This window comes from Lampris incognitus, chromosome 2, assembly GCF_029633865.1.
Source record: "Lampris incognitus isolate fLamInc1 chromosome 2, fLamInc1.hap2, whole genome shotgun sequence".
Classification (NCBI taxonomy): Eukaryota; Metazoa; Chordata; class Actinopteri; order Lampriformes; family Lampridae; genus Lampris; species Lampris incognitus.
Window position 1 is genome coordinate 79,057,338 of NC_079212.1, and position 8,833 is coordinate 79,066,170.

General features: G+C 42.3%; 1 protein-coding gene across 2 annotated transcripts in view; it reads left to right on the forward strand.

Moving 5' to 3' along the window:
* rbbp5 (retinoblastoma binding protein 5) overlaps positions 1-8,043 on the forward strand; it is a 28,662-nt gene extending 20,619 nt beyond the window's left edge. For both annotated transcript variants that reach the window (XM_056273659.1, XM_056273660.1), the window contains exon 14: positions 7,490-8,043. In XM_056273659.1, coding sequence (XP_056129634.1) covers positions 7,490-7,542 — 53 coding nt within the window. In that variant the 3' untranslated portion in view covers positions 7,543-8,043. The remainder of the gene's footprint in view (positions 1-7,489) is intronic.
* Positions 8,044-8,833: the final 790 nt, after the last annotated feature.

The window sequence follows — 8,833 nt, forward strand, 5'->3', positions numbered from 1 at the left end:
ACTACTATCCCAGCACACTGGCAGAGTAACCTCTAAGCCTCAGTGCTATATTTTGGTTCTGAAGTCAGAGTGACCACATGTCTGTAGCAGTAATGTAGTAACATTGTTGAATGGCTGGTTTTGATTCAGTGGCCTCTTCTTATTCCTTTGCTTCTGGCATTGTTTTCTTGTTGCCAAATTAAGGCTTTATCTATTTTAGGTAAACCTCAGTCAGTCTTTCTGTGTTTTAGACCTCCTAATTTGCTGTGACTTGTAATATGGGGCACATTTCGAATGTGGCTTGTATATGATTGTTGAAAATGTCAATAATTACCAGAGGGTGCCGCTTTTTTTCCTTGGGGCAAGCTGGGTCTACTTTTGTGGCTGGTTTTCTTCCTGCTTGGCCTTTGTCCCTTCTGCTGCTCCTGCCTCGCTCCTCCCTGGGCTTGTATAGCTTTTACTTGGGTGTTTCTTTATCATTTTGCAATTTTGAAGGTTTAATTTGTGTCCTTTCTCTCTCTCTCGCTCTCTCTCTCAGTTCAACTCAATTCAATTCAAATGACTTTATTGGCTTGATGTAACAATGTACATATTGCCAAAGCAAGTGTCCAAATATTGAATAAAGAAGGAAGGAAAAAAGCCAAACATCAATTGGAAAACAGCATTGAAAACAAACACACTACAACAAAGAGACATAGTCCAGCAAAGAAACATAGTACGACAAAGAAACAGTACAACAAAGAAACAGTACAACAAAGAAACATAGTACGACAAAGAAACAGTACAACAAAGAAACATAGTACAAGACAAAATAACATACTGACTTTCTCTCGCTCTCTCTCTCACACTCTCTTTTCAGATTTGATTGCATGGTAGTTAGGGTGATGGAAGTCAATGGCTTTGATTTGGCTTGCTTTGTACTAGGGATTCAGAATAATCAACTATCAGGCAGCCAGTCAACTACTCTATCAATCAACTTTTTTATTTTAGAGTCAAGATTTAGCTATCTCTATCTATCTATCTATCTATCTATCTATCTATCTATCTATCTATCTATCTATCTATCTATCTATCTATCTATCTATCTATCTATCTATCTATCTATCTATCTATCTATCTATCTATCTATCTATCTATCTATCTATCTATTTATTTATTTGCTTATTTGCTTATATTGTTCCGGATGGACCCGGCTAGTTTTGCTTAATCCCTCAGATTAAAGTAATTAAACAGACACACAAAATGCACTGAGTTTCCAGTTTATGTGGTACACAGCCCACCTTCACACAAGTGGTACATTCCAGCATACTGTATGTCATGTAACTGCAGTGTGTGTTGAAAATCAGGAGGACCAGTGTTTCTAGCATCAGTTAGTGGTCAGTTAAGCATTGGAATGGACAAAGCGAGTGACGTGGCATGATAGTTTGTGTTAGGCCTGTCGGTTCTAGCATCTCCCAACAGCTGTTGTCCTGGGCTTTTCACACACACACTTTTCAAGGTTTACCATGAATGGTGCGAAAAACAAAAAACTACCGGTGATCGGCAGTCCTTTGGAAAAAAAAAAAGGCATGGATCAGAGGGGCCAGAGGAGAATAGAGAATCAATGCAAGTGAACAGACAGGCCACAACCAGCCAAGTCACATCTGATTCAACATTGGTATACAGCAGCCATTCTCAACCGGTGGGCCGCGGCCTGCAGAGCACCACCCAGTGGGCCGCGGAGGTACTGCTCAAATAGTTAGCCAGAATTAAAATATTTGTCTGTCAAGTAGTGACTTCACATCTAATTACACAGTACCTAAATGGCCCAGGGATTTGTGTTAATATGTATTTTTAATTAAAATACACAACCTTTTTTAAATTAATAAATAATGAAAATAACTGCACATGACTCGAACGTGATCAGTTCGAGACAAACGTTTTGTTGCTGTTAGTTCCGGTGTCTGAAGGCTCAAGCAAGCATTTCTATTTTATTTCGACTACAGTAAAACGAGGGATCGGTTTTTAAAGAGAAAAGGTGATGGAGGTGAGACCTCTGCCACAGCTAAGATACCGAAGCTTGTGGTCAGAAAATACGACCCTGAATACATTAAGTTTGGATTCACAATGGCAGGTAGTGATGCAGAGCCGAAAGCACAATGTGTTGAGTGTGTCGAAGTCCTCTCAAATGAATCATGAAAACCATCAAAGCTGCAGAGACACTTAACACCATCACCCTGGACGTGTTGGAAAACCAAAAGAATATTTCCAGAGGAAGCGAGATGGGCTTCAAGCACAACAGAAAGCCACAAGTACGCTAACAACACAACCAAAAGCTGTTCTGAAAGCGAGTTACCTGGTGGCTGCTTGTGTATCTCGTAGCAGGAAGCATTTACAATCGCAGAGGATCTCATCTGGCCTAGCGCCGTGGATATGTGCTGAGAGTTACTGGGGAGGCAGCGGCAACGAAAATCCAGACTGTGCCGCTATCGAACGACACAGTGAGTAGGAGAATTGCTGATATGAGCGATGACATCGAAAGCCAACTTCTGGAGCGAATAAAGGCAAGCCCACATTCTGCCATACAGCTGGACGAGTCCACTGACGTTAGCAACGCAGCTTTATTGCTGGTTTTTGATACAGATGGGATGATAATTTTCACGAAGATCTACTTTTTTGCAAAGAGCTTCCCATCAGAACCATGGCAGACAATTGCTTCCGCTGCCTTGATGATTACGTCACTGGAAATGGACTAGATTGGAAACACTGTGTCGGTGTCTGCGCGGACGGCGTTGCATCGATGACAGGAATACATCGCAGTGTTGTCAAGCAAATCCAGGAGAGGGCACCGGAGGCGAAGTGGACGCGTTGTTTCTTACATCGGGGAAATCTGGCTACAAAGAAGATGTCACCAGAGCTGCATGACGTCATGAATGTGGCTGTGAAAACTGTCAACCATGTTAAAAAAAAAAGGCAGTCAACTCGAGATGTTTTGCTGCTCTGTGTGAGAGGACGGATGCAGATCACGTGCAGCTCTTGTATCACAGTGAAGTAAGGTGGCTTTCAAGAGGACATGTGCTTAGTCGCCTGTTCGAACTGAGGAAAGAAGTGCATGCATTTCTTGATGAGAAGCAATCCCCTCTGACAGAGCATTACATTGATGATGACTTTTGTGCAAAACTAGCCACTTTATCAGACATATTTGACCAGTTGAATCAACTGAATATGTCAATGCAAGGAAGAAACAGCACCGTGTTTTTGGTTTCAGACAAAATTGAGGGGTTAAAGAAAAAAACTCACCCTTTGGAACGAGAGCGTCAAAGAGGGACGAATGGATATGTTCTCACTCCTGAGTGAAACTTTGGAAGGTTCCCCTCCTGTTAACGTTTCCAATGTTGTCACCCAGTGTTTAACTCGGTTGTCACATACATTTTCAGATTACTTCCCAGAAGACCCCCGGAATGGAAATCTTTGGGTTTTAGACCCATTCTCAGTGGATCCTGCATCTGAAGACATGGCCCTGTCCACTGTGTTGGGAAACCAGCTGATGGAACTATCAGCTGACAACAGCCTGAAGCAAGCTTCAGTTCAAGTTGACCTTGCTTCATTCTGGATATTGGCTGCCAATGAATATCCCTCTCTGTCACAACGGGCAATCAAATTTCTGTTGCCTTTCAGCACCACATACCTGTGTGACTCAGGGTTTTCCATTATGACTGTCACAAAATCAAAGGCTAGGAACAGACTGCAAGTAACTTTGAATGCTACTCTGCGAATCAGCCTCTCACCCATCCCACCCCGGCTTGATCTGATCATTTCTCAGAAGCAACGCCAAGTATCTCACTGAGGGCAAGTAGAATATTTAATTCAATCATTGCTGCTGACAGTGACATAGCAATCGTTTACAGGTCAGAGTGCCCCTTCATTCATTTATTCATTCATTAATTCATTCATTTATTTATTTACTTACTTACTTACTTATTTAATAAATAAATAAGGTTGTACATTTATTTCGGTATGTGGGCCCTGACTGTCTTGACACATACCCAAGTGGGCCTTGAGTTAGTTACAAAAGGTTGAGAACCCCTGGTGTACAGAATGTCATCTCAGAACACACCATCTACTAGACTTGTCCTAAATGGGCTATAACAACCGAAGACCATGTCAGGTGCCAATGTTTTCAGCAAAGAACAAGAAAGCACCTCTGCAGTGGGCACAGAAGCATCAAAACTGGACCACTGAGAAGCGGAAAAAGTTGACTGGTTAGAAGAATCCAGATAACTTTTGCATCATGCTGATGGAAGGATCAGAATTTGGCACAAGCAACATGAGTCCCTGGAGACTGTCTGTTTGGTGTCAATAATACAGGCTGTTGGTGGCAAGGGAGGTTTCTATAAGGCAACAGGGGAAGCAGTGTTTCGCCATAAACCAAAAAAACAACACACTTCACAAAACATTTTTCAAATGCCATGGATTCAGTAGAATGTATGAAAGCTGGGAGAGCAATCACAACAAGGTGACAGTATGAAGACATGAAGACTGAAATAATAGAGTAGCTGAACTCACTAAACACACTCATGTCAAGTTCAAACAGAAGTCACTCATCCACAGAATACGAAAAACTGGACTTGAAAACTTTCAAATATACTGAATATAAATCACAAGACATTGAACATGATATAGACCCTGAGAACAACTGCTACAAAAACACAAAGAGACATTGTGAATACTACACCGAAGACCAGTTCAAAAGTAATGTAAAAATGGATGGAGCAGTATCAATAATCCACTTCAGTAGCAGGAGCCTCAGTTCAAACTTTTCAATCAATCACTGTTTAATAAAACTGGACAAGAAATTCACTGTAATTGCAATATCTGTGACTTGGCTTAGAGAAGAACACACAGACATGGTCAAGGTTGAGGGATACAAAATATTTTAAATTAACAGGCAACAAACTAAAGGTGGGGGAGTTGCACTATACATCAATGGAAATTATAAATGTAAATCTGTCGGGAATATGTCATTTGTATTGGACAATATCATGGAATGCATTACAGTAGAATTGGAGAGGGAGAAATAAAAAGATATCCTAATAAACTGTCTTGATGCATGCTCAATAATTCAGGTAAGAAAATCACAGGTAAGATGAATCAGTTCAACTGGACACAACATTTATTGACAGAAATGTTTCATCATCATCTAAGTGACCTCTTCATTCTAAACTCACTGCAGGTATCCCCACCCTTATAAACAATACAGTGGCATAACGACCCAAACCAGCGATCAGTTTCGTATGCAAATTGCCATTGGGATACATGATCGTGATGATGATGATGATGATGATGATGATGATGATGATGATACGATGATAATAAAACACGCTGCGCCAGAAGTTGGTCCACCCCAAGGATCGGGCCCCTTGGCACAAACAGGGCAATATAGTGTACACTGTTAAGTGCCAGGAGGATTTCTGTGACTTGCACATCGGGGAAACTAAACAGATGCTGGCCAAGAGGATGGCACAACACAGGAGAGCTAACACATCAGGCCAGGACTCCACAGTCTACACCAGGGGTGTCAAACTCCAGGCCTTGAGGGCCGCAGTGTCTGCAGGTATTTGTTGCAACCATGCACTACACCACCTGATTAAACTAGTTCCTTTCCCTCCTTGATCCAGGAGGTGAGGTAATTAGTTAAGTCAGGTGGTGTAGTGCGTGGTTGCAACAAATACCTGCAGACACTGCGGCCCTCGAGGCCTGGAGTTTGACACCCCTGGTCTACACCATCTACAGGCCAGTGGTCACTCTTTCAGGGATGAGAATGTGCACATCCTTGATAGGGAGGAACGCTGGTTTGAACAGGGAGTCAAAGAAGCCATCTGTGTGAAGAGGGGCCAACCATCCCTGAACCGAAGGGAGGGGGGGCTAAGAGTACATCTGTCATCAATCAATCAATCAAGTTGCATTTTATATAGCGCTTTTCTAGCCAACAGCATCATCTTACAATGCTGTGATTGCAACTATTCCCCAATCCTCTGTGAATAGTACACATGGCCATTGTAACTCTAGTTAGTGGTCACACCCATATTTGCATATGAAACTGGTCGATGGTTTCGGTTGTTAGGCAATTGTATTGTACTGTGTTGTTTATAAAGGGTGGGGATGCCTACAGTCAGTTTAGGGCCCAGACACACCAAACCGACAGGTAAAGTACTTGGACACAGACGCATTCAGGACCTCACCTGTGGCAGAGTTAAATCAGCAGCAAGAGCGGACCTTGCCTTGTCCGGCATATGCACACAAGCTGCTGAAGTCATGTTCCCCTCCATGATGTAGGGCTAGTCTAGGTTACACCGCACATACAAGACTATAGTGCAATAGGAAAATAATGCTAACACATGTAAGAAGAACAGCAACAACAGTAGTGTTAAGCCAGAACTTTATGCATCTATTTATTTGTTTATACGACAAAATCCAGTTGGCAAGGAGTAAATCTTTTACTGCACCAAGTCTACACATTTATTTTTCAAAATTATCCTTCAGTTTTATCAGTGCATTTGTTCAGATCAGTATTTTCAGTTGCTCCTATGAGGAGAGCAAGCTGTGAGAGATGCTCAGTCAGGTGCAGCTATGTTTTACTAAGTGTAGTGTGCTGGAAGAGCATTCAGCCTGTGCGCTGCAATTGTTAGATATGGCCGATAAAGTTTTGCAAGATCTGGAAGCTGTGTTCATTTCATTGGCCACATGAATGCCAAAACCTGACCACTGACAGCTCATTATTCTCATAAACTGTTGCATATATCAAGAAGAAGCAATAATCATATTGCACATCAGAGACATAAACATCATCACACTGTCAATGTGTTTATTCTTCGGAGAGGATCTGAGGCAGAGAAACACTTGGGGTTTTTCCAGGGCTGGTGACTTGACTGCCATAGTTGTCACTGCCCCCTTTAACCATTTTTCTCTGAAATGTGTCAGTGGTGCCGTCTTCATGGCACCACTGACACATGTGAATCCACTCAAACAGATACTGTAATCAGAATTTGAATTGCATGTGTGGAGGTGTCAGTAGCAATAATTAGTGATTTAAAAGCCCTGCATGAGTCCATGCAGGAGCATGACGCGCTATGTCTATGTTATGTTATGTTATGCTATGCTATGTTATGTCATGTCTATGCCTGTCTATGTTATGTTATGTCATGTCTGTGTCTATGGTATGGTATGTTATGTTATGGAAACTAGTGTTCACAATATATGTTTTCAACATATCAGTACAGGTCATTATTTTGTAAACATTATCACTATATTGTCGGACTGTGATTGGTCTTAGGTACCAGGCACCTAGTGAAGTACCAGTAATGGCCACCAGTGCAGTGTTTGCAGAGTTATTACAGGAGATGCAGTTATATTTGCACAAACATGTTACTTTTCCTTACCTTATAATAATGTGTATATCGGAGCAGTCAGTGTAGCATGTTTTGCTGTGGTTTTGTGTTGTGTTTACTGACTGTCACTGTTAACTCTTCAGGAGCCGTGGTTTCACAGTCCTACAAACCGCAGGATGTCGGGGGAATGGATTGATCATGAGCACCACCTGTTTTTCTGGAGGAGAAACAACAAGAAGAAAACAGTTCTAAGCTACAACATGCTAAGTGCTTTTCCACTTGTAGACTCACACTGTCACAGCCCTGATGATGCAGCCGGACAGGACAGGACAGGACAGGACAGCTTGTGTCTGTGGATCACAGCATCTTCTCTGCTGAGCCCAACGACAGTTTCTAATGTCATCATGGTGGTAGCATGGTGGCTCCACACAGAAGCTTCTGGTCATTACAAACATGGTTGTTGCCTCTCTGGCAGGGATGGAAACAGGCTAATGAGGGCTTAAAGCAGCTGTATAATTTTACTCTAGGATCACGTATACTTTCTCTTTTAATTTCTGTAGTATTTCTCCTTTTTTATACATATACCAAGAAGAAACGTGGCCCCTGTCATTTCCCTTTTGAACATTTGATGGAAGTGTAGACTGCTTTTTTATATACATTAAAACAAGAATTTCTGAGTAATGTGAAGTGTTTAGAGCCTGAAATTTGTCCTTTGAAAAAGAATAATCACTATAATATGCAAATGTTCTGAAATCTTAGCTGTTTCATTGATTTTGTAGAATATTTCTCCCAGCATACCCTCCTGTGTATCTTCTCCTTTTAATGTTTGTTTCTTTTAAAAGGTGCAAAGGTTTGTATAGACCATTGGGAGGAAGCGTTAGGTGATTTACGACAAGTCTTTAACTAGTCATCACGTGTGCGTTGTGAGAAGGCATTGCTGGTACATGGATGACATATGGCACGACAGCCAGCTGACATATGGCATGACATAGCCAGATGACATATGACACAACATAGACAGATGACATATGGCACGACATAGCCAGATGACATATGGCATGACATAGCCAGAGAGTCACACTCGTCTGCAGCATGTGATGGAGTGTCCACATGTCCACATCCATTAGACCAGCGCTCTACCCTGTTTTCACTGCTTGTCCAAAATACACTGCCCTTCATATGAACGTGCACCCAGTCTGTGGTCTGGGGTCTACACCAGGAACCAGGCTGTAGTTTAGGTGGTTTGTGGTGCAAGTGGTCTGGGGTCTACACCAGGAACCAGTCTGTGGTGCAGGTGGTGTGGGGTCTACACCGGGCAGCAGTCTGTGGTGCAGGTGGTCTGGGGTCTACACTGGGAACCAGTCTCTGCCTCCCTGCAGTCTGGAGGGTAAGAAGGTGTATGTTATTTTCCCCATGGTTCACTGCAGACACACAGGTTCAGATGTGTGTTGTAAAAAATAAACTACATGGATGCATTACCACCTGTT